A 27,016-nucleotide genomic window follows, 5' to 3' on the forward strand; every position below is an offset into this window, starting at 1 on the left:
GTTTTTGGCAGTGTGCATTTCTTGCCAGTGAGTTTGGAATTCACAAGTTAAATGGTTTAGTAACACAAAGGACTTGTTTTCAATGTTTTGCTTCACTGAATTTTTTCAGGCAAAGTGTATGGTTTGGGGAAAAATACCTGTGGGCAGGTACGGATTCCTGGAAATATAAGATAGGCAATGAAAACATACAGAAACTGTAGTCTTGGTGGCTGCACAATATTGTGTTTTAATATGAGCTATTTTGCATAAATAAGCTTTTGGGTTTTTATGTTCTGATTTAATGTTTCTTATTTTGTAGATGAGTTCAGTGAAAATGTTGCGGTCACGGCTCAATGGGATCCTTTTCAGGCTTATGTTTGAAGAGCACGTAAACAATATCAAACCTGACATTATGGCGGTTACACTAGCTTGTGAAGAGTTGAAGAAGAGTGAAAGCTTCAGTAAGCTTTTAGAGTTAGTGCTCTTCCTTGGAAACTACATGAACTCTGGCTCCAGAAACGCACAGTCCCTTGGTTTTAACATCAGTTTTCTTTGCAAGGTAAGAAGAAGCTATAAAACTTGTAAGTGCAGATTCATGAAATTCATGACACATGAGAAACCTAAATAGGGAAAAACATTGAATTCATGTAGTTTACTGACTGCCTCTCTTTTTAGTAACAGATAGACAACTACAGAGTAAATACTTCTAGGATGGTCCCCTGTCTTAATGCAGTGGTGATTTAAGGCAGTGGTTTAATGCTAAGAATGTTGTGAGTCTTTCCGGAGTATACAAATAGAACAGCTTTTTTGATCTGATTTTGTTCAACTGTCATCTTGTCAGTAGAATGTGCATAGAGCTCTGAATACATTAAAGAGCTCTAGCTACTCCTCTTCCCGTCTTCTACCTAGTTATCCCTCAAGCAGTGTCACCAAAATAAGTATTTGGGATTAAAGATGGATGTTATTATCCCAGTTTTAACTTCAGTTGTGGTGGCAAAATATTGGATGCGATGAGAACTTCAGAATCTATAGCAGTCAGAATGCAGTGCTTGTTTGTTTATGTGGTAAGATGTGTATAAGGCATTGACCTGAACTTGACCATCTCAGTTGGTAAAGTACTTCTGAAAGTATCTTTAAAATAAAGGGATACAATATTTCTAAACAGATTTTTTTTTTAAAAAAAAAGTTAGCATAAATTTTGCAGAGGAATTTTTCAGTTATTTTCTGTTTGGTCTAATCGGAGGGTCCAGGTTTCAAGTCTCTGTTTTGGGCACCATGAGGAAATCCAATGTGTACGTCAAGGAAATATAACCGTGGGGGTAAAATAATATTTCAAATGCACAGCAAGTCTGTTCTGACACATTTCAGTAGAGAAAGGCTCTGCTTGCTGCAGTTTAATGCAAAGATATTGGTAACTTCTGGTAAAATACAAACCATCACCTGAGAAATACTTTCATTCTTTAATAGCTTTTTTTAAAGAGAGGCCAAGGTAAAGGATTTTTTTTTTTAATAATTCTAGTGCTGCATTTTGGTTTTGGTAGGAGTGGAATGTAAAGGGAACTAAATGTTGTAAGTAGAAAACTACTTGTTAATGAGGGGGCGGGGAAGTGATGACTGCATGAATGGTACTCTAGCATAACATAGATTTGCGAAGGTATTCTTGCACTCCAGGTGATAGATTTATGAATTGCTGTCAATGCAAATCCCACAGATGTTGACACAGCTAATGTAGATTGACTAATCCTGCAAATTGTTCTCTACTGAACTGAATAATTGCTGAAGCATAGCTATCTGTGCTTACAGCTAAATTCCATTTAAAATAACTGAGACAAAAATCTATGACTACTTAATTCAGCCTTGCCCTCGGAAACAAAATCTATTTATTAACTTTTTGTTGTTGTTTTCAAGATGGATATTTCTGTGCAAAGTGTTTGGGTGTTTTTCCCCTGTGAGATTAGAGAAAATATTTAAACATTCTCCCTAATAAAATGTTGACTATGCTGTTTAATTTAGGTCCTAGGTGTATATTGTGATGTCTAAAAATAAAATAACCAGAATGACAGGGATGGTTGTGGGAGCAAAATAGAAGGTCTCACCAGAATCTAGACATGAAATTATATGACTAATAGCTCTACTTATTGATTAAACCTTGTGAATTATCACTCATAAGTTGCAAACTCAGAACAAGTCACTTAAATTAATGGAAATGTAGATAAGTTTTTCCAGACAGTGACATGTGCATTGTCTGCAATTTAAATTTATTGTTTATTACTGAAGTTAAAAAATATTTTCTGCTATTTAAAGCTCTGATTTTCATTGCTTTATGTACTTGCCATTCTAATTTTGAATTAGATTAGTATAATAATATGCTTTTGCAAGAGTTGTTTTTTTGTTTTCAAATTATTTTTGTACCTGTACTTATGCTTTAGTATCGTATTTAGAGAAGTAACTTTTACTGTATTGATGTTCAATTTTATAAATAAGAGGTGCTTACGCAGTATTCACAATATATTTTTTTTAATTAGTTTTAAGAATCCAAGTTTATATTTGGGTAATGACTCTCTTTATGCATTGATTATTTTCAACTCAAAATTGCATTTGTTTAATAGCTTTCAAATTCTGCGCTCTCATTTTCCACCCAAAATAGTAAGCTGGCTTCATTGGCTTTGGATTATTAACTAAGAGTACAGTCTGACAGACCTTTGTTAACTGTTGTGAATAGTACAAAATACTAAACTGTATCAGGAGGCAATATCTTTTATAAGCACTGGTTTAATATCTGTCTACAGCCACATACTAGCTTTATTAAATTATCCAAACAGTCTCAAAATGTAGGATTGGTCAGTAATTGGCCTTCATGATGAAAATGAAAACTTCTGTATGCGTAAGCATGGTAGGCTGAGTGTATTATTCTATTTACTGAAGTCTTAGTGTGAATTGAAATTTCTAATGTGTATTTCTTGGCTGAAGAAGGCAATAAGAGAAATGTGACATCTAACAGCAAGAACAAGGTAGCAGTCTGTTTGCCAGTGTCATGGGGCTTACGTGGTTTTGCTCTGTGAGGCATCTGGATGCTACTAGAGTTTGAAGGCTCTGTCAACATTGCAAAATTTTTTTTTTTGGTGGTGGCAATTTGAGAAGGCACTGTTACCATATGAGAGGTCTTCCTTGAATAATTTTCAAGTGTCTCCATTTCTTCTCTCAAGGAATGAATTTCAGTCTTCAAGCTTTACAAGAGGAATTTGAGAGCCTGTTATTTTGCGTTTTGATAGACTATCTGTAAAACATAAAAACTATTACCTTAATATTTTGTGAAATATTTTGTGCACTGTTTGTTTTTTATATAGGAACCATGATGAGCAATAGGATGTTACAATTTAAGTCACCCTTCTGTAACCTCAAGTGCATTGTTAGATTAGAAGTCAGATATAATGTGCCAGAGAAACTTTCTCCTAATGTTTTTGTTGGCCGTAAAACCTGCTACCCTTTCTTTTAAGCAACTTTAAAATAAGGAGAAGAATTTCTTACCAGTTTTAAACATTACTTGACTAAAGAAAGAACTGCTTCAATAGGAATATTAAAATCAAACAAGACCCTATGGCTTAATGTTTTAAAATGTTGGTTGTTTCTTTGTCTAATTTTTTTACTTTTTTTGTTGACTCTCACTGTAACATCTTTGATAGAACAAAGATATAAGTTAAATAACAGCTAAGTCCTTCCAGAACATGCTATTATGTGAACAGAATTTGTAATAAATCTAGCTGACTTGACTCATGTTAGTTTTTAGCTGCTCTTTATGTTGATGTTTTACCCAAAGACAAGGATTTAAGTCTCAGAAAACATAACCAGAAAACATATTAGGATAAGGGGAATGAAACCAGTGGATATTCCATCAATGATTTTAAAAGCCTTGATGTTTGCAAGTTTTTAGTTTGGTTGGTTTTTTTCTTTTATAGACCACTAACTTAAACTGTCTTTAATGTCAGTGGGATTTCTGCCCAGGATAAAAGAGTTTTTACTTTTTCTTTTTTTTTTTTTTAGGCCAGCTGTCAGCAATGTAGAACACACATCTATGTGTATACATTTCTGTTTGCAGAACACACATGGAAAGCAGAGTTATTTTAATGATGAGATGTCCTAAATTGACAAATCCACTTTTCAAAACCACCTGATTTTTGTATTGATTTTTTTTGTTGTCCTTGAACAATCTTAGAATTAATTGTCTGTTTAGTAGATGCAGTACTTACATTATATGATCCAAAGAAAAGAAAAAAAGGCAGGTATTGATCTGGGATAAATGTTTGTTTTTGTAAAATAAATGTTCTTAAAACAGAGCTGGTGGTTTTGTACACAGAAATCTGCTACTGTGTAACAACTTTTATTAAAACATGATAAAAGAAAGCATGAAATCAAACCCGTCTGGTCATAGCTAAAAAGCTAATGCCTGTATAGTAATTGCAATTCCTTAAAAACAGATTATCTTTCTGGATGTTATATTGCAGTGTATGATGTTATTGAAGAAAGAAATGATTTGTAAACAACCTTTGGCAGAAGACAGAGAACTTAATTTTGTTCAAATAAGAGAGATCAGCATTAGAATTCATGCACTGTACGCAGACTGGCAAGCAGTAGCAGCGACTCTGATGTATGCACTAGACCATTCATGATTGCCTAAGTATTTAAGTGCTCTGTGAAAATATAAATATGGCAGAAAAAGTAAAGAAAAGTTCAAAGAGGCTACTGTAGTAATTCACTACAGCTAAATCTTTTTACCAGTTGTTGCCTTTGATTAATGTGTACGAATGATCCAACTGCTATTCTGAACTCCTGGTTGCAGCAATTACTATCTCTGATCAAGGACAGGAGAACCCTCATAGTTCTGTAAAGTTATCCTAGACAGAAATTTAATTGAAAGAAAAGAGGTTTGCTTTAGGCATATGCAGGGTACAACTTCTGTTCTTCTTGTGGTGGATTAATGTAAAGACTAACAGCAAGCATCCCTCTGTTTTAATGAAGCTTTTGTAGTATTCTAGCTGGATCAATGTCTATTTTATGTAGTAAGTAATATTATGTCCCTTCTTGTTCATAGTGCAAATAATACAAGACAAGCTGTTAATCTAGTTTGAGTATTACTGACTAGTGTACACTTATTAATTCTCTACCAGCCCCTTTTCTGTTAAGATGGGAAAGATTTTTAGGATATGAAAAGTTATATAATCTCATAAAAATCAATAGAAATCTTTTTTTTTATAGCTATAATAATGAAATGTCACTCTAGTACTAGTTAAAACATACTCTTTTTTTTTTCCTTACGTTGGCTATCACTTTTAACCCTCACACCTGAAAACATAATCCAGAAGTACCTGGGGAAAAAAGTAGATAATCTGCAAGTGGGTTATGGTATGATTTGTGTGTTTTAAGTGCTTTACTAAGATCCTACATGTAAAGAAGATTTTTATTATATTGATGTTATTTCTGAACGACAGACCTAAACATCGTACTCTGTTTATTACTTGATTTGAACGGGTGTGCTGCGAGTATTATGTTCTATGCATATTAGTCTTTAATCCTTCCCCAAGCGATGAGTCTGATAGTATTGACCACTCAAATTGATGCTTCTACGTTCAGTGGGAAGCTGCTTTCTGAAGCCTACAGTGATCTGCTGAGTGTTTGGGTCTGTTTTTACTAAACGTGTTATTCCCAAATTCTGTCTCTCAGATAAAGAAAGGCCGTAAAATCAAAACCTGTATTTGAAAATGTTAACACTGCAGTGTCAGTGTCTTCTGTAAAAATCGATAGAATTTGAAAACTATAAGTCAGTGACATGCATTGTTAATGTTTTGCAAATGCTATATATACAGACACTGCTCTATAAAAGCTTTCATGTTCCAGTGTGTTAACACTACTAAAGATGTGGAAGTAAAGCAATTATATGTATTCCAAATGGTGAATTCTATTACTGTTGGTGAGCTTTGTTCATTTACCAAGTCTCAGGGAACTAGTATGATTTCTCTAATATGGTAATGCTCCGAGAATTAAAAGGATGAAAATAACAGAGGACATAATCCATAAAACATTTGAAAGACAGGGATTTTTAGGATTCACAAACTTCTGTTCAGTACATAATAGGCAAAATCCTTTTAAAATCCATTTTATTTGGTTCTGGTTTTTGTTTAACATACCTAGGCCACTTGCAAGGAAATTCTGGCTACTTCTAAAGATGTCACCCTTTGCACAGTCCACCCGTTCTTTTGCACTGGCCTATGCCCGTGCGTACGTGCAGTTGTGAGGCTGGAACGCTTAATTACACCGTGAAATGGATGTCACTTTTCCTTTTTTGCTCCCATACAAACGCATAATATCACTTGGAATTTAGAGCCCATAGAATATTTTATCGAAGTGTATGTTTCTGATTGAGTTGTCTGTTAAGATGTATTTAAGAGACACCATATTTAAAAAAAAAAAAGTTCTAATCACTATTTACTGTGAATCAGCTTCAGTTATCAGCTGTGAAAGTAATGAGTAAAAGTGCAAGGAATGAAAAGAAAGGGGAAAAAATAATGATTTTTTTAATGTTTTGCTCTTTCTGCTAACCCAAGTAAGACATTTCTTTAGTTGAGAAGGCATGTCAATGCCCAAGTTGTTTTTTTAAATAGTAGTCTTTTGATGAGAAACTAGGTACTTAGTCTTGATTTTCTGTTTATTAATGTTTTAATGTAACAGAGGCCCTAAGTGTATTTTATTTGCCATGTTCCAGAACTCTTGCTTATAAAAGGACAGTTTAGCTTTATGCTGAAGGAAAATAATAATACTGCAAAGTTGACTTTGTATTTAACTGGATACAAGAAAAACAAATTTCACTTTCTTAAAATACACATAGTAGTCTTTCCCATAAAGTAAAAACTGTTAAATTGTGCTCAAGAATAAAGAAAGAGGAGACAAAAAATTTACCCTCAGTATGATTATAGTCTGTGAATACAGAGAATGTAAAGACACAGCCATGCTGCTGTTAGCGTTCCAGTTCCTGTCTTCCATTTCTATTTTTATATTTAAATAATATCTGCCTAACTACACTCAAAACCCACCTATTTTCTTTATCTTCTCATTATATTAGTACGCTTAGAACTTGGTTTTTAAAGTAGATATATTGATTCTAAAGATCAGAGCCACATGTTACCCATTGTGTCTCTTAGCTATTGAAAATGGGGATGAATGTAGTTGAGATGCGTTTCTTGATTGGGCCAAAGAAGTGAATTTGACACAGATGGTTAAAGTCTGGATGACTGTTTACTACAGGTTTTAGACAACCCAGCGGGTGCTAATATTAACTCTTGTTAATACGATGTTACTGTTGGTGACAAAACATGTTTCTGTTATAATCTGAAAGCAAAATAATTTTGTCCATTTTTGGTGGGGGGGAAGCTTTATCCACTTGATGATGTCAGAGAGATCAAAGACTGCAAATCCCACAGTTCTTGTTCACAGACAAATTGAAATGCAATTTCTTTTTACCATGCAGATGTTTAGCCACTAAATCTATGGGTATTTTTCAAGTTGGAAAAACTTCTATGTACATAACGCATTAAAACGTTTTAAATGTATACCATTACTGAGCATTGTTTAGTCTTTAATCACCGAATCGGTATGAATTAAATTGCATTCTTAATTGCCTAAATGCCTTATATTTTTAAAAGCCTGTTTTTCGACTACACTCATTTATTCTTAACAGGGTAATCCTTAAAGCTGAAAGGCCTGTATTAAATTGAACATCGATGGCAAGCCTGTCATGAGGATTATAGAATTAGAACTTCTAGTGATTTAGAGAATGAGAAAACAAATAGGAGATTTTACACACACATTTATGTATTCTTCTTAAATAAATCCTTGATTTCATTTGTTGTGTATGTTGTAGCTTCTGTATAAGGACTGTACTAGGTGATTTAGTAAAATGCAGTTAAAAAAATTTTAGATACACTTGTAATACAATTCTGTATAAAAAGTGAAGTGCACTAATCTCAAACTCTTGCGTACACCTACTCTCTCTGTTGCCTCTGTAAATAAGGGGTAATCTCTACTTCCACTAAATCTTCAACTCATATGCTCATTCTTTATATCCCCATAGAAATGGAGAAACTAAGTTTTCTCCTTCTGTTAAGTTCATGATGTTCCGTTGCATATACACATGCACTCTGCCATGGGATTTAGCCACAAGTATCCATGTTCACTTGGAAATTTGCCACTAGCCTTGTATTTTAACAATTATTTCAGATTTTTTTTAAATAATAAACTGATTCTAGCAGTTAATGCACTTAGGTTAATGGAGAACAGAGGATCTTCTCACCTTCAAGAGGACTGGTTTATTTCAGAGCACTAAATATGCAATTATCTATTTCTTCACACTGTGCACAATTTTTGTGCAGCTTTTAAGAAATAAACCAGGATGTATTAGTTTTCTTTTACTGGCAGTTAGGATTACCTTTGGTTTTCCATTGTCATTTTGTATTCTAGTAAGGCGGGGTGCATTTATTTCATGTGTCTGTATAGAATTTGTCTGAAAGGCTTTAGGATAAAGCAGCATGTTTTAGGTTTTGCTTCAGTAAAAAATGTGGGTTTACGACCAGGAGTTTCTTTAACTTGACTGGTAAAAGAGCAAATTCTGACTTTTAGCATGCTGTCCAACTGTGCGGCATTTCAGAAGGATTCCTTTGGAAATCTGGCAGAGGGGGGCATTGAAGGAATCAACTAAATTCTGTTCTGTTTAATCTCTGTTCACTGCTATTTTTTTTTTATTATTTTTTTTATCACAGCGAGCATTTTGAACTGCTGTTGCTAAAATCTCAGAACCTTATGGACTGTCTTCTGGTTTTGTTCTGAGCATACTAATTATTCTTTAAAAAATATAGCATAGGGATAGATTCCCTTTATAATCTGAAGTTATAAAGAGTTGCAGAAATTTAATTTTTTAAATAATTTGTTTCCTTTGCAGGCAGCCAGTGTAGGTAACTTTTTGTTAATGAGTTTACATCTGCAATGTTCACTTTATTTAAACATTTTTACTTAAAAGCTTTTTTTTTGTTTTGTCCTGTGTTCACTTTTTAGATACGAGATACTAAATCATCAGATCAGAAAACAACCCTATTGCATTTCCTAGCAGAAATCTGTGAGGAGAATTACCGGGACATCTTAAAATTTCCAGATGAACTGCAGCATGTTGAGAGTGCAAGTAAAGGTAAGCAAATAGATAAAACACCTAAAGGTAATAGCTGTTTACTGTGACATAAAATACTTCCAACATTTCATTTTAGATTCTAGGATTATGTAACCTGTAAGCATTGATAATCCATGTGGATTTTGCTTTTCTGGTATTTATTGACCTGACAAAAAGTAAGGAGGGGAAAAACAGTAATAAAGTAACTTCATTCTGCAGTAAGTTGTGGAAATAATACAGCATATTTCAGTGAAGTACTTTCAAAATCACATATCAGAAGTTGAATAAGCAGTGTACTGATGATGTCTAGTTACCACTGAGCCTTTGAAGTCTTGTTGCTTGAGAGTGAACACTCACGTGTGTGTGTGTACGTGCACAGTATGTTTCTCATTTTAACACTTGATTAACACCTGAATGGAGAAAAACAAATATGCTTTCTAAAGTTCCCAGACAGTATATGAAATATTTTGTTTAATTATACTGTACAGTCAATGATTAATACTGATTTGATTCTTGGTCAGTCAACAGTATAGCCTGTTTTCTGATAGAAAACTTAATTCACTTGTTTCTCGATATCTTTTAATGTGAAATGTGCTGTGCTGCTTGATGACCTTGTTAGCTATGGAGAGCAAAGGCTATGTCATAGTGGTTGATGGAGATAACGCAAGTTGTTTTATTTTGACTGGGCATTACTGATTCATCAGAAGATAAATACTTGGGGAACCACAAGAATATGAAGGGAAAGAGAGGGGGAAAAGAAGTTGGATACACATTTCTGCTAGCTCTATTCAGTTTTTCTCTTGCAAATTTTTATCTCCTTTTTTTCAGTGTTATCAGTCAGTGTCTGTCTTCAGTTCAGTGGTTAGCTGTTAGATAATTTTTTAATTAGACCATCATTTTTTTTCAGTTTGTCGTCTTCTATCTTAAGCTTCAGCCCAGTGAGGGCAGAACTCTTGTTTCCCCAGGGACTTGGGGAATAGTTCATCAATCAACCTAACTTTGTTATTGTTTCATCTCCGACTTATTCACAAACTTATGTGATTGTTGTGCAACTTTTTGCTATTTCTCAAACTTTGCAAGTACTTTTTGATGGGTTTTTTTCTGCATATAAACTGAATTTTATTTGTATTGATGAAATGTCTCCGTGCTTCACTTTCCTCTTTGATGATGAATACTTCACTGGCATGAATGCCTGTTGACAAAATGGAACCGATCTGCCTATGTAGGGTTGGGGATGGTATTGTGTTTGAAGGCAGTATAGAGACCGAAGAGATAACTTGTACATTACCATCTTGAATGTACCCTATATATAAAATATATATGTACACACACGATATATACATATAAAGGTGCATGCTTAAACAGTGTACAGCTGGCTACTTATATCTGAGCACTACTATGGCTATTACACAAAGAATTTTTACAATTACTGTAAATTTTGCTGTTTGCTGTCAGTGTTGTTTGTTCCCAGCTTCAGATATGGAGTCAGATAACTTCCCCAAACTGATTTGTTTTGGTTTTGTTTTTCTTTTCTCTGCCAACCTTACCCAGTAAATGTCACTGGTTTGGACAGTGTGTTTACAAGGATCTATGATAGAGTAACATAGTGATTAATTTTATTTATGCAAATAGGAGTCTGTCATCTTGTTTAAATTCCAGAAATGTTTTCTACCACTTGATAATTCTTTTCTGGAGGTGTTTTGTTGTTGTTATATTTTTTTTTTTTTAAGTTTAATCTTTTTCTTCCTGCATCTCTTGTTAAATTCTTTACGAAGCCTTATGGTTTACCAGGCACATTTGATGATCTTTTATTAATTTTCTCCTGTGGCTAACACTTTACCTTGCAGGTTTGAGATTTTTATAGTTTGATGCAAAGCCTCTGATGTTCTGTAAGTTGTCTTGAGGGATTAAACCAAAAGAGTTAGTACAGTTTAGTTAAGCTATAGCATCCAAAAGAGAGAAAGCATATTAATGGGAGCAAAGTCACTAATAATCCTAATGCTTAGAATATGTATGAAAAAGATTTTATTGCAGTTAAATTTGTTTCATATTATAAGATAAAAGCTTATTATGTTTTCTATAAAGAGCTCTGACTTCTTATCAGAAGCATAAATTACTGTTCATTTTTAATGAGCAAAACTTCCCTTCCAGTCCTTCTTTGCTTTCTGTAACAAAGCAGATTTTTGGCAGAATAAATGTGATTTGTGCAACTTGCTTCAATTGTTCCCCATGGTACTTTTTGGGTTTTGTTTAACTGTAATGTTCATCTGCTCTGTCACATGGTCACTTTTTCTGTGTAGGAAGTTAACATGCTTTGTGTGGAAGAGAAGACTTTCACTTCCTATTTATTGTTTGGTGTTTTATAAGCCAGTGGTTTCAGGGATGGACAGTTAGGTTTATTTTTCCTGTAGGAGGCTTCTTTTGGAATAAATTGGCTACAGACATGAGGGCATTAGCATCAGTTATACATCAAATAGAAGGAAATCTACCAGCAAATATTATCTCTGTCTGAATTTTAAATAAGGAAATGTGAGCTAAACAGGTGACAGTCTGATTACTTGAGATGTATGCTTCTTAATTTTTAGGCAGAAGGCAGCCTCATAGTTTGAACTGTGCATAAAATTCCAAATACAAGACACTTCATGTTCAGCTTCTTTTAAATCTTGGGTGCATTTTCTCAGTTCCACGTAAATAAAAATAAAGTCTTGTTTTGCTTTAATTTTCATATAACAATAAAGAACCAGCTTCTGAACAATGGATGATTTTTTTTTAACAAATAGCAGATAAAACATAAAACTGGATTTTAATATGAAAAGGTCAATGGGATTAGATGAACTGCCCATGCATGTACTAAAATCTTCAATAATCTGATATTAGGTATAATAAAATATGTGATCTTTTTAAAGATGGAAGATCAACCTAGAGGTTTATGAAAAGTAAAAATAAATTAGGAAACAGTTTTATTCTGGAAAGTATAAGCAAAGGTCAGACTGATTAAGTATCAAGAGATTAGTGGAAAAGTATTCCTTCTTACTTGAAGCAGACTGTGTGAAAGGAAAACCAATTAAAAAATCAGAAGCTTGTGACAAAGTGGATTCTTTGATGGAAGTGATATTCACTTACCTTCCTGCAGTCTGCAGCATCTTCCTCTTGTTGCCCTGCTGTTGAAACTATGCAAAGCCCTTTTTTCAAATTTCTTCCTTGTTCACTTGTTATTCCAGTTGCTGCCTTTCATGGTATTTGCTCTTACCATCTTAGAAGATGTGACTTTATTAAATATTTGACAAATTCCTATCTCCTTCTGCAGGTTCAGTCAAAACTTAGAGGTACCTTACTAAAGTCAGATAACAAGTCTGGGATTTCTAGACAAAGTCATGTTGTAAAAAGTATAATTTGGAATTCCTTAGAAAAGATATGTATTTTTTTTAACTTGAAACTCCTCTGAGTGTCAAGCCTCCTAGAAATCATAAAAAAAGAAATATGTAACACGCAAAATTAAGAGGAGGGGCATTAGCCATGTATTTTATAGTAACTTAATTTCAGATTTTACAACAGCAACAGTTATAAATCACAGTTCATGGTTTAAACATCGTGCCTGTATTTAAAATGAAAATATAACCATGTTTTTATCAGTTGAACATCGTGTCCAGCTCGTCCTAAGTTTAACATTTCTTGGCATACTTATGTTACCTGCTTGCTTTGTCTGCCAGGAGTGGGAGTTACGAGGCAGTGTAGAGTCATACGAAGTGTTGTGAGCTTGTGTTGCCCCACCGGTGTTTACTTCAGAAATGAGTGGATGTAGAATGCTGTTGTCTGTAGTTGGCGATTGGCTGTTCGATATGTTCTCCCACCATGTTGGACAAGGTAAAGTGATACCTTGTATGTATAGACAGAGTATGGGGTTTGGGTTTAGCTGAGCAGTTGTGTAGGACTTGCGAAAACACCTAAACTCCAAGTGAAGGGCTGAGCTTAACTGTGAATGCAGTATAGATAATAAAGTCTCTTTCAGCAATAATGAGGGATTTTTCCAGTGCTTAACATACAGAATTCTGTGCTTGATATAAAGGTACACCTCTTAATAATTCTTTTAAAGCATTGTTAAAAGAAGCACAGCATTCTGAGTAAAATCAAGTAAAAGATGCCTTGGGGGAGGTGAATTATGTCTGTGTAGTAGACTAGAAAGTACTAATGACAGGAGCACAGACTTCTCACTCATGTTGACACAAAAAAATTATTTCTTTAATTTGCAAGCATATGGTTCTGATGGTTGAGGCATCTCTCTAGAAAGGACATTAGCAATCAAAAGCACTGTGGAATGCAAATATATATATACTTAATATATTATTACAAATACTGTAAGAAAATATTAATTTTAAAATTCTGTGCAGGTACTTCACTGATTTAATGCCATAATTTTAGAGTGGGGAAAGTATTTCAAAACATTCTGTGCCATTGTTGCTTTAAAGTATAGCGATTTAAAACATACTCATAAGTAGTAGTCATTTTTCTGTCAAACAAAAGTTTTATAGTTCATTGCAGTAGAAGAAACTGTGTTTTTACAAAGAGATCTGCAGTATTTTCCACCTTGCACAGTTTAAATTGCTGAAACAGATTTTGCCCAATCTGGCACATTAGTGGATATAAAATAGACAATGCCTTCTGGCATGAGAAATTTAATGCTTGCATCTGTGACTTTTCTCTCCATAATAGAATCGGAAGTTGGTATTTTGCATCATAATCAAAAGTCAATGTTGCACTGTATAGTAACTTCTATCATTCTTTTCATTCACATAAACTGCAATATTGAAATGTCAGAAAGTCTCACAATGTGTTTTTCTGAATGTAGCAAATACACAGTTAGGTACATCAAATACTAGAAGACTTTTTTCCTTTTAAGAACACTCTGGTATTTGCATATAGCATCGCCATATTGACGGTAGCTTATGCATCATCTCATTAAAAGTTTTTCGACAGACGTGTTCTCCTTCATTGACAAGCGTCAGCGAGGAAGACAGAGAAGCAAAAGCTTCACAGATATTTTTTGTTTTGTAGTTCTAGATGGAATTTCTGAGAGAGATCCTGTTGGAAACTCAGTAGGATTCCTCATTGGCTTACGCTCTGCAAAATTGCTTACTAAATTTTCCCAGTCTGCGAAGATTTTGAGGATTTATTTAGTTGCTATCTTCTAATGTGTAATAAATGATATGCAAAATTGTGGTAATTCTGAAGCTATATTTTGAAGCTACAATTTGGATTCTACATTAAACAAAGTTATTTTGTATGGCATGAATTTTCAGGATGCATTTCTCTCCCTGAAGTGTAAATATCAAGGGCAAAATTAAAGAATAGTCCAAATGACTCTCATGGGGTGTTGCTTATTAAAGAAATTAAAGCATTTAAGAATTTTTGACTGTAGTTAAACCAATTCAGATTTGAAGACTGCTTTAAATGACTTCTCGAATTATGTAATCCATTTAGAATTCCTTAATACAAGCTGCTAGAGAGAGGTGAAAGCTACAAACCAGCACTTCTTTCTTTTCCTGCTTAGCTGCTCTTGAATTTGCACTGTCATTGATGTAAGAAAGGTGGTTCTACCTCTGGAAGCATGGCTTGCCCTTCAGTTAATGGGAAAGACCAAACTCCTGTTACAAGTTGAGAACCTGAAGGGAGGTCTGCTGGACGAAGTTGTTCGACACCTTCTCTAGTAAGCTGCTAGTAACAACAGATAGGTTGTGTATGACAAAAGCTTTACTCCTTCTCTTTCTTTGTATTCCTTATTTTCTGTGATTTTTTTTTTTTTTACATGTGCACCACTGAATATAGTGTCCCATAGCTGCTTCACAAAGAATTACAGCATCTGTGTATTGGTTTGATGTACAAACCCAGCAAAGTTGGACTATGGAGAAACAGTGACAGTGCAAAATATCGGCTCTTTAAATAAACACAGCAGAATTTAGCATATTCAGTTAATACTTCTGAATCTGGATGCAATTAATAGAACTTAAAAGTCCAGTCGCTTCTTTCCTTTGCCTTACTTGCAATTTACCTCATACCTTTGCCAAGAAGTTTTGCTTCAGTATGCTCATTTAATAGATACTGATTTTGTAATTACAAGCTCTGTTTTCAAAATTAACTCAACTTTTGAGATCTTGTAATTAAATTAACATCAAAGTAAGGTGAGTTTTTGAAGTGCTCTGGAGGAGATATCCACATTGCTAGGAGAATGCTACTGAGCACACTGCTATTCTCACTGATCACCTCTAATACTTCTGGTTATGTTTCTGAAATTAGGATATTTGTTTTCCAAAGAATTTTTATTTGTAATATGAAAAGTCAGTTTACATTCAACTAATAAAGATTATATTCTAGAATGTACTATTGTTTACTCAGTGAGGTAAACCTGAAAAGCGAGGTGAAAAGGCTGATGAGGAGAGAAAGTAGGAGGTTGGCACACACAGATTTATGCAGGACACAAAAATAATGATTAATACTTGTCAGGATTCAACCAGAAGGAATCTTAAGAGCTCAGAGTTTTTTCTTTTTCAGAAAACTGGTCTTTTGCTGCCAATTAATTTAACCTTAAGAAGTAAGCCATTTTGAGTCAGTAATGAGTTGGGTAATATGACCTGTCCAAAGAAAGGAAGGGATTTCGTGTTCTGATACATCACTTAGGAGATCAATGACTTTGTGCTGTGCTTTAGAAAGGAGTTTTAACTGGCTCATGTCAATATGATAGTGGTAACACATTTTGGGGTCCTGATGCACTGTCATTTATAATTGATTCTTAGTGTCTTAAGTTATGTGCATCAGAATTACTCTTTTATTCTTAAAACCTGTACATAATTGCTGGAACAGACACAACCAGATTCATTCCCAAAACCAGAGTACAGTTCTGTACATATGTTTATTAAACATAAGCTACCCACAGAAATTTCTCTTTTTGTTCTGTGGATATATTGAGTGTTTCAGGATTATAAGCACTGTTTGTAATTTCCTCAGCTCCAGAGGAGAGAAGACAACATGTTGCTTATGACGTTTCTGATTTTAGGCCCAACAGGCAATGTTTTCTTCTTCTTTTTTCTATTTTTTTCTCCACTATCTCACTTGTCAAGGCAAGCTTGTTAAATGCATTTGCACTTCTGTGCGTGTAATATTTAAATTAAATTTCCTCACTTTAGATGGCTGTTATTGTTGTTCTGAGAAGCTGAAAATCTGTTCATCGTTTGTACCCCAAAATTGTTTTTTATAACTTTAGCTCGTGTGGTGTAGTTTTTTCCAGATGTGTGTTTAAAATCTGTTATCCTTTCCTTAAATTCTGTCAGATATATCTGTTTTCTTTCTGTGATAAGACACATGAAAATGTCATACACATATGTAAATGTGTATTGTGATGATGTTAGGACTTGATCACAGTTGAGATTGTGACTCTCTTTTGGTTTGGGGAAGTGGGGTTTTTTCTCTCCAGGAAGAATTGATAAGTGTTCTTCCTTTCTATAGATGGAGAACAATATTGCAATCTAGAGCTTCTGCACGTACATGCCTCATTAAACATAATCTCAGACTGAGAGATAATTAGCATCTTATACTGAATCTCTCATTAAATTTTAAAGCCAAGAGCTACTTGGGGCTGGACTTGTTACAAGGCGCTCTTAAAATTGCCGCTCATGTCTGCTTGCAAATGGACAGGACAATAGAATCAATGCACAATTGCTTTATCTTTGGTTAACTCAGATGATTTTACTGTAGAAGTCTGAAATGATAAAGCGTAGCTGTGTCATTGACTTCCTTTGCCATTCTATATCAATGCTGTGATAAGACAACTAAAATGCGGAGACCCTGCTGGTGAATGAAATCTTAGCATGCAAATTACAAGTACAAATGCACATCTATGTGTGAAATGTATCTGTTAAAAATTCTATTTTAAAGCTTTTTCAAATTACATGTTTTCATTTACAGTACGTTGACAAAATATATAAACAAAACATTACCATTTGGGCAGAGTTGGTGTAAAAGATTCAGGGGAAAATCTGTGGAAGATTTACAGGGGAAAAAAGTGTATTATGCAAGATGTATTGACTGTTAAGCATAAGTAGTCTGTGTCAGAAAGCTTACCTTTTTTTGGAAGAGGATGGTGATGTGGCCTAGCTCATTAGGTTACTCTCTGTTTTTTACCTTTTGATCCCAAGGGATTTAAACCTCCACTCCTAAGCATTTCTGACACTTCTTTTGAGCTTATGAACTTAATTTATTTTGCCGTATTTGGGGTCCTGCTTTGAAATTTAGACGCTGTTGGTGTATGAATGTACTTTTCAATACTACTACTTCTGCCTAAGTTCTGTTAAAAAACACATGATGTTTATCTGGAAAGAGGAGTGTTTGCTTGTTATCAGTAGTAGGCTTGGTGGATGTAATCTTGAGAGTTTGATTCCACCTGTCTTGACTGTTCATCTGGTTTCTTCAGAACTGCTAATGATTAAGTTCAGTGTCCTTCTTGGGAAAAATATTTCAATATAGGGTTATTTTTTACTGTTGGAAGTTTGTTCTAGGTCTATTACACTAGCATGTAGTGAAGACCTAGTTTCTGATAAAAGAAATAACGCGTGTGGTATCTACAGGTTTTTTCCCCGCCGGTATTGAGGAGGAATTATGACTGAAGCCATCTCTGTATCATGCTTTTCAGAGTCATCCTTCTAATGCTGGATGTACCTTTTTAACACAATGGTTTATCTGTATATCAAAGTGTGACAACATGATTGATCGTAGTTTGTGTCCTGTAGACAGTATAGCTGTGTTAGGAAACATTTTTGCTATGAATAATGATGTGTTAATTATTTCACAAATAACATGTTAAAGGGAGCTGTACTGCTTTCAAGTCTGGAAGCCGTTCAGCTGTGAAGCTTCAAGTATGGGCTGTTTTGTGTGATACAGGCGTATTATGGTATATAGCACAGATATATATGTGTATGTATACACACATGTAAATGTATGTACATATACCTACATGCCTGAGACATACATATTAAGGTACATCTATATCACACAAAAAATACATATATTTATATATGTATACCTGCGAGAGAGATTTATTACAATATATGTACATATATACATATATATATGTACATATATACATATATAATATACAGGCATATTCTGAGATGCGCGCACACACACTGTGGGACGCAGAATCCTCAAGTAGGCTGTAGGCGGCACTGTTAACCTAACTCGAACAGAACATTTATTCTCTTAAATATAAACTTAGTGGTATGAGTTGAGTAATCAATGATTGTAATTCCTGCAGATTATGTACTTGCTTACCTATTTCCCCTCAAACTGTTTTTCAGACTTTTGTGAAAGTCTACTTCCAACTGCCCTCAGGCAATAAGAAATAAATAATCATTAGTATGCTCAGAATGTAGTTATGGTACAAATACTGTCTAGACTTACAAATCCATTAGTTCATTTGCCTAATATAGATTTGCCTTTGCTTACTGAAGTCATTTATATCATTGGCGCTCACATGTTTTTACTAAACATGCACATGGCCATCCCTGTTTCGCATCGTGATCAGAGACCCTTTGAATTTATTATGCAAGAGACACTGCACCTAATCAAAATGTATCATTCCACCCCTGGTTATAGGGGAGGACTCTTAGTCTGGCGCAATCTTATTTTGGAAAGGATTAATCTGTCCTTCGGTACTATTACTGCATTACTGTAAATATAAAATGCTTAACTTGACTGTGGGGACTAGCTAGCATTTGACATTAACATGAGATTAACTGCTTGTAGTGTTTTTCTAGGACTAAAGTGGTCTAACCAGACATTCACTAAGCCTTCCTTAGCGTGCAGTCTGCTTTCTCCAAAATAAGTGGATGAGATATTGGATTTTTTTTTTTTACACAGGAGGAATTAATATAGGGAAAATAGTAAAGTGAAGAAAAAAATTATCACCTTTCATGTCAAAATGACATTGTGCCTTCTCTTCAATGACTATGGATTTCTATTATAAATAAATAATAATATACAAAATATTTTAATCAGTTGTAGATTTAATGATGCATGATTAACTGAGCTTCATTCAGTATTTGTGTAGAGAGAATACTGATAAATCTAGATGCTTATATTAGTCTTCCACTGACATGAAAAATAATCTGACAATATATTAATATGCATAGTTTCATATTCACCTTGTTTATATTAGTCCTATGTGTAAATAGTAAATCTGTGTGATAGTGCTTTAGTTAGTTGAAACATAGATGTTTAATTTTGGTATTGAATTTTTCCTGTCTCGTAAATCCTTTTATTGTAGTGGTTTGTGTTAACACCTGTTAACGCACGTTAAAGATGCTGTATTTCTTCCCCTCTTAGAGCTGCAGCAGCTCTCCAAGCCAGCCTCTTCCTATTGCTAAATAAGGGGCCAGTGTGATACAGTTTGGTACAGACTGAGAAATCTTGCTACTTTCTTCTCCTCCTCTCTTTGGCCTTGAAGATGGTCCGTGTATAGGTTTTGGGGTTTATGTGTTTTTTGACTTAAGGCATAAGACTGTACTAAGTGCCCCGTGGCCCACAGTGATGCTCTGTCTGGTGCTGGCAGCAAGATCTGCTGTTTCAGGAGAACATTGCAGTTCCTCCAGTCTGTTTCCCCCCATCCATCCGCATGTGTTCTCAGACATATTAAGCATTACATCCCTGCCTGTTCCTTTTGATATCTGTTTACGGACCTGTTATATATGAATCTAAATAATCCTTTTCTAAATTTGTTTATGCCATCTGCCTCCACTGTTCCCTGTGTCAGCAAATTTGACTTTATTTTGATTTCTCAAACTTTCCCATTTCTTAAACGCTGACCTTTCCCTTATGGGGGGGTGTGTGTGTGTCTTAATTGTCCTGTAAGGCTCTGAGGGTGGAGAGATTGTTTATTGCTGTTGATTTGTTTTACTTTTGAAATGTGGCAAACATTTTAACTTTGCTCTTAATACAGAGATATGTCTGGGCTTCTTGTAGGCCACATCATTTTTTTGGGACTGCTCATTCTACAGTGTGTGGGGTTATGGAGGAATTTTTTCTGGCTGTTGTTGCTGGTGGTTGTTTTCTTTTTTCTGTTTCGTCTTTTTTTTTTTTTTTTTTTTTTTTTTTTTTTTTTTTTTAGTATTTGCCTTGTTCCTTTCCTGAAATCAGATATTTGTGTACTGGATTTAGTTGATTGCTGTCTCCTGCTGCAATGTTAAATGGAATGGTATTGTAATTACTGCTACAGAGAGGCTTTCCTAGTAATGGTTCTTGAACAGTGCTTGTGTGCCACTGAAAACCAAATGCTACTTTTCGTGTAGGTTTTTAGACTATTTCTACTGGGATGCCTAATTTTCATGTGAAATGATGGACAAATTGAAGGTGAACAAGCCTTTGTCTTGCGATCACCAGCTTTGAGGAGTATAGTGATAGTCTTTTTAGTATGAGCATTTACGGAATGGTTTCAAAGAAATGGCGTTTTGCTGCAGGTAGAGTTTATGCTTTCATAAATGAATACCTTGCAAGAATTTTAAGAAATTTACATGCTTTTCCCTGAAAGAGTAAAAAGTATTCATGTTGCCTGATCTCCACATTACTGAACTGGTAAATCTCTAATAAAACAGTTTTATGGGAGGAAATGCAGATATTTTATTCTAGTGTATATATATGTTTCCTGTTACGTAGTCTTTTTTAAACTCGGCTAGCAGAACAACATCTTCATAAATTATTTGAACAGAAACTTGTATGTTTGCCTGGGCTAGACAAAAAAAAAGTGAATAAATATGAATATTCTACAATGTTTTTTGATAATTCAGCATGAATATAGAAGTTAGTTATGGGAAGCTTTTGAATGCAGCCTTCTTGCTTGGGTAGAGTTCCTTCGTACTTCTTAGTTGTCATTGGTTGCTAATTTCTTTGCACTTCTAAATGTCAGACAAAAATAAATTACTACTCTTGCTAAGTGGTCATGCATTTAAATATTTTTCAAATTGCTGAAAACAGTTAAACTTTATCTGTTATGTTGCCCATTTACGTACCAGCTGCTGCTCTTTTTATCAACAGAATTATCATTTGCATCCTCCTAATTTATTTTTTAGTTCTAGCATTTTACTTCAGTGCTGTTTGTCTCCCTATCCAACCACATAACAGCTTATAAAATATAATAATTTAAAGTCTTCATTTCAAGCAAAAATGTACGTTCCTTTTCTGACAGTAATATCAAAAAAGCTTTGATAATGTTTATTATTCAGACGACTTTTTACTGGTTGATTTCAAGATTAACTCTTGAATGTTAATAGCTACAAGGATGCTGTGGTCAGTATAGATTTATTTATTTTTTTCCCCTAGTTGAATTAAGCTTAAAAAGCTGTTTCACTATAATTTTAAGATTAAATGATTATTAGTTCCTTTGGCACCCAGAATAAAATAGATAAAATTGAACATAAAATCAAGATTATGCCTGTGATAGACAGCTGTATTGGTTCCTTATGTATTTGATTATGCTTGTGCAAAGTTAAATCAGTGGTGTTATGGCTGATATGAATCAGTCCTTACAAAGAATATAGAATTGATTTTGTTCTGGGAACAGCTTCCTTACAGGATTTTTATTTCCTATATACTGTTTTTCAAGCCATCTTGAATCAAATTCCTGCTACTGTTTAATCTCACATCATCACAGCACAATTTTTTAAATTACAAGGAAATAAGAAAAGCTGTTCTTTTGGAAAAAACCCTATGCAACTTTTGGACAAATGGCTTGCCATCATAAAAACAATAAAAAGCAGAAACCCCTTTAAAAAAAAAAATCGTGCTTATCTTCACTACACAAATAATCCTTGGGTTAGCTGGGATGCAGATCTACAGTGTTGGCTTTGTAGAGCAGCTGCCTGCAGTCAATAAGGAGCATTGACTTGGCCAGTTACTCGAGTAGATAATGTGCTGGATATTCTCACCTCTGATTCCACATATCAAAAGTTGTTTGTGGCACTTTTTAAGAACTGACGAGAGGGTTCTATGCACTGTCACTAAAGAGTATAAATCACTTCTGAAACAGAGTATACTTGAAGTATTCTATATTCAGTTTAGAGGAAGGATGTGAAATGGTGCAGATGTTCCAGTGCTCTTTGGGGAAGGGTGGTGTTGAGATTGGCTGCTTGTGCTGGAAAGCACATATTTGTAAACTATACAAGAGGAGACAACAGAAGATAGAATTTGGTTCTAAAATGAATCTTTCAATCGAGAGAAAATGCTTGTCAAACTGTTGTTTATGATTAAATTGAGAATGACAAATGGACTTCATAGATTATGTCATGAAACTCAGTATTACAGGTTCAGTTTGTTTTAATATTACAACTTGGCCAGGAGCTTCTCTGCAGAGTTTCTGTCCCTGCTCATCTAGTTCTGGAATTTCTTTGTGGCTTCACCTTCAAAGTTATGATCATGTGGTTTCCAATGGAGATTTCTCTCATGATGTATCAGTTAGTGGTTGTTTAATGAAAATAGTGGTTTACATTGTTACATGACAGAGCAAGTAGTGTTTCTTTAGGGTAGCCTCTCTTTTTTGATGCTATACTGTGAGTCCTTTTTAATTAACAGTAACTTTTATTAGTCGATTCTACCTTTGATCTTAACAGAGGGTTTTGCAGATGTTGGTTTCTAGAAATCAGTTTAATTTCAATAAAAGAAAAATATTTGATCCTTTCTCCGTGTGTGTTCCTTAAATCATTTCTGTAACTGAGTACATGCATTAATAAGATCATTCATTTAACCAAGTACATGCATTAAAAAGGTAAAATATCTTTGAACCTTAGTTACTTTGTAATTTTTGAATTAGATTTAAAAGAATGAAATATTAGAATTTTTGCCAATAAGTTTAAATAGCAATTGAATAATCTGAACTAATGGTAGAATTAAGTGGTGACATTTCAACATTAAATGTGATGATTTGGTATATTACATTACATATTTTCACTTAATTTTTATGAAGAGTAGGATTTTTATGAACAGTAATTCAGAAAAATGTGAGTCTACTTAATAGTCCTCAAGACTATTTATAGTGACATTGGTTTTTCACCTTCTGATACCCTTTCTGCAATCTTGAAGCTTTTTACTCATTGTCCTTTTTTTTCTTAGTTTCAGCCCAGACTTTGAAGAGCAACCTAGATTCAATGAACAATCAGATCCAGCGCCTAGAAAGTGACATTGAGAATTTCCCTAAAACACAAGATGAACACGATAAGTTTGTAGAAAAGATGAGCATATCCTTTTTACATGTCTTCGTTGGTGATCTGAACATTCTGATCGTCTGGTTAAGTATTTACAACACTTGAAAATAAGTTTTAAGTCTTCTCTTCCATGCTTTTATTCTAGTGCAGAGAAAAGCAGAACAGAACATGCTGAACGTAAGAAAACATATAACTGAGTATAGCTCAAAGCATTTATAATCAGACTTTGAAGGGAGGAAACCAGACAGCTTTCTTGAAGTAAGTAGTTATAGTGATTGGTCATAAAGGTAGTAGTAAGGAGGTTTTTTTGCCTTAAAGAATGGTTTTTAATGATAATTGTTGAATCATTGCAATCTAGAAAACTATCAGCAGTAGAATATTAATTATTTTAGCTTCAGGTATGTTGTTTTCTGAAGGGGAGAGTAATAATTTTGTTAATAATTTTTATTTATTTTGAACAGATTTTAAGAAAAAGTATTTACATGTTTTGTACTCAATAATGATTTGTCCTTTTTCTATAGGGAGTAGGGACTGTAGGTTCTTTAAGAACTAGTAAGTAAAATCTGTGGGAGAATACCAAATGATGTCTGTCTAGCCCATTTTCTCTCCAAAATTTTCATTTTAGCTTTACTTTTGGTCAAAATTATAAACTAACAAGTAAAGTATACTGTAGATGCAAGAAGCCCACAGGACTGTGAGAAAGAATGATCAAAAGTCCTATTTTTTTTCTTAAAATAAATTCACTGGGTTTTATTTTGCACAAAGCACGTTTCTCTATATGTGGAAGTATTTGTAGTATGGTGTATGCCCAAATCCAAGGCATTTTGTGCATTTATGGAAGCTCAGATAGTTCATGTGACATCTATTCTTACTGCAACCAGGCAGAAGTCATGGTTTTGTGGGTTTTTCAAAGCGGGGGAGGGAAGAGGGGATTGATGTCTAGAGCCATTCGTAGCTGCTCATCACATTTACTAGGTGGATGTAATGAAGAGGTTCTAACTACTGTATATTTGGAAAGTAAGTTTTAGCAGGATTAACTATCTGAATGGATTCCAGTGACAGAAATTCACAAGAAGATATTAAATATCTTCTCTATGTGGATTTATTTTAAATTTCTGACAAGACCACAGAGAAGTAGCTTAAGGGAGTCAACTCATGACTAAGTGGAAAATTGTTTCTTTGTTACTTACATATTCTCTTCCACCTTGTCTTATTTTTAAGGTTAGGAGACTTGCTAGTAATCATGTTTACCTGTTCTGCTATTAAAAAACCACTACCAAACCAACCTTATTATTTTCCTGAGACACATTCACATAAGAAAATCTTATAATATTGCCATGTCATTGTCCTTTGCCTTGTCATCATGTGTGTAGGCTGAATACGGTCAAGTAAGACGCACTTTTGTTCATAAATGAAAACAACATACTGAAATGCACCTTTTGCAACTGTGTTTTCTTGTTAAGCTTGACAGCTCTATTCTACAGGTTATATACGTTATTGTTCCGTTGTTGAGTAAATGCTTTGCCGTTTGTTGTTATGCTACCTATGTATTTACTGTACTTACAAAAATGATTTGCATCACTGAAATGATTTGGTGAGGGGGAAAAAGAGCCAAGTAGGAATATTTACCTTTTTCTGCTCTGCGGTTTATCACCTGAATTTCTTCAAGAAGGATCATCTGGCAATGCAAAAGAGTTTTAAAAAAACCCCAAAACCTAATACTTTTTTGTATTAGCAAAAATAGGAGGATCCTATGAAATTTTTGAAAATTAATTGTTCAAAGTTTCCTGGGCAGCCTTGCTTCAGTGCACGTACATTGATGTCACAGCTAGATTACCAACTCCTGGTAATTAAAATAGTCACCCTGAACTGTAGATGCCTGACAGCTTTTATCATACTAGCGAATTTGGTGGCTTGACAAAACAGATGAAGTGAACTGATTCTGCCTAAGGATTTACATTTTCGTAATTAATAGATGACCTGATAAATGGTGTTTTTCTTTTTTAGAAAGTCATCGCCAGTTATGTCAAGCGATCAAATTTGTTTCTGCTTATCCTTGAATAATTTACAATTTTCTACACTCCTGTTTGTGGGGCTTTTTTTTTTTTGATTGAAGAATAAATGTTAAGTTGGGGGAAAATGACACCTTAGTCTTCAGTATGTATTTCTTTTGTTTCTGTCAACTTGTTGAAGACTTGTTGCTGATAGCATGTACTGAGATTAGAAAGTTAAAGAATTTTAGGCTGAACATCCTTCTAACTGCTTGAGTGTTTCAGAAAATTTGAGACGTGTCTGAACATAAATCATCTATCAGTAGAGAGTTTTAGGATGCAGGAATTATACCATAATTAAAGGCATAGTTTCTCTTTACCATTCCTGCTAACAAAGTAAGCTGTTTACCAGTAACTGTGGATGAGACTTTCTTCAGAGAATATGAAAAGAATATTGCTTGGTATCATATTTAGGTAGGAGATCGATTACAATAAAAATACCATTCATAATATTCATAATAAAATGAATTAATGTTCATAATATAGACGTAAATGCTATGAAAGAAATTACTTAATTTTAGGTTTTTAACTTTTTTTTAGCAAATAAGTATTTGGTACTGCGACTGATAAAAAGATGAATAGAAATTCTACTTACATTTTCAGCTAGGATTTTTTTCTTGACCTATTTCTAAGCAGGCTAATTTGCGATTTCACTTAGTTTATTTAGCACATACAATTATTCATCTTGGTGCATACTACTTGATGTAACTCTTGAATATTTAAAAATAACTTAGGACTACTTCAGGAATTAAATACAAAGACAGGAAGAGTAATACATTGAACTTTGCGTTCAATTAGTAAACACAGTTTGAACTTGCTTCCATGATCGCTACTTGCTGGGACACAATTCTACATCTTGTAAGCGTGTGTCTCTGTAGTGAACACTGTGGACTTTGAGATAGCTGTATGGAAATACGTCTGTGGGGTTCAGAAGTGATTTTTGTAGTTGCTATCTTGCTATCATGGTAGGATTTTAGAGTATCTGCCTTATATTGGGATTTTCTGTAAGTATTTAATTGCCTGAGTTTTAAGGAATGCTCACAGGACTCCAAAGCTTTTGGGATCATGGAGCTGACTTGTGTGGTTGACCATCAGAAGTAGTTGATTTCAAACTGAGGATTACACCTGTGCTATAACAGCAAGTAGAATATAGTATGGGTAAGGAAAAAAATAAATTCTTTTTGTGTATTTCGTGCTATATTAAATAACTTCTGTGTGATTGAGACAACTTTTTCATGATCTGATCCATGGCTAGAACTGTACTTTACTTGAAGAGCAAATTGTAAATAATTTAACTTTAAATGTGAGAGGTTTCTTTTATAATTAGCCCAGCTTCATGCAGCACTGGGGAGTCTGATTCAACAGTTTAGAACAGTAATTACGACTATGACAAATCTGGCTTTCACTTCTTGTTTTATTTCAGTGTTTGTGTGTCTAGTTGAAGATTTTTTTAAATGGAAAACTCTGAATTTTATACTTGCTGTAGGTGTATATGCTGTTTTCTTTTTAGTGCTGTTAAAACATGAGTGTCTAGTTGGGGA

General features: G+C 34.2%; 1 protein-coding gene across 7 annotated transcripts in view; it reads left to right on the plus strand.

The window, feature by feature from the left end:
• DIAPH2 (diaphanous related formin 2) overlaps nt 1-27,016 on the plus strand; it is a 247,545-nt gene that overhangs the window by 96,623 nt on the left and 123,906 nt on the right. For all 7 annotated transcript variants that reach the window (XM_054839023.1, XM_054839028.1, XM_054839029.1 and 4 more), the window contains 3 exons: nt 299-538; nt 9,079-9,208; nt 23,333-23,456. In XM_054839023.1, coding sequence (XP_054694998.1) covers nt 299-538; nt 9,079-9,208; nt 23,333-23,456 — 494 coding nt within the window. The remainder of the gene's footprint in view (nt 1-298; nt 539-9,078; nt 9,209-23,332; nt 23,457-27,016) is intronic.

Source organism: Grus americana, chromosome 12, assembly GCF_028858705.1.
Source record: "Grus americana isolate bGruAme1 chromosome 12, bGruAme1.mat, whole genome shotgun sequence".
NCBI lineage: Eukaryota > Metazoa > Chordata > Aves > Gruiformes > Gruidae > Grus > Grus americana.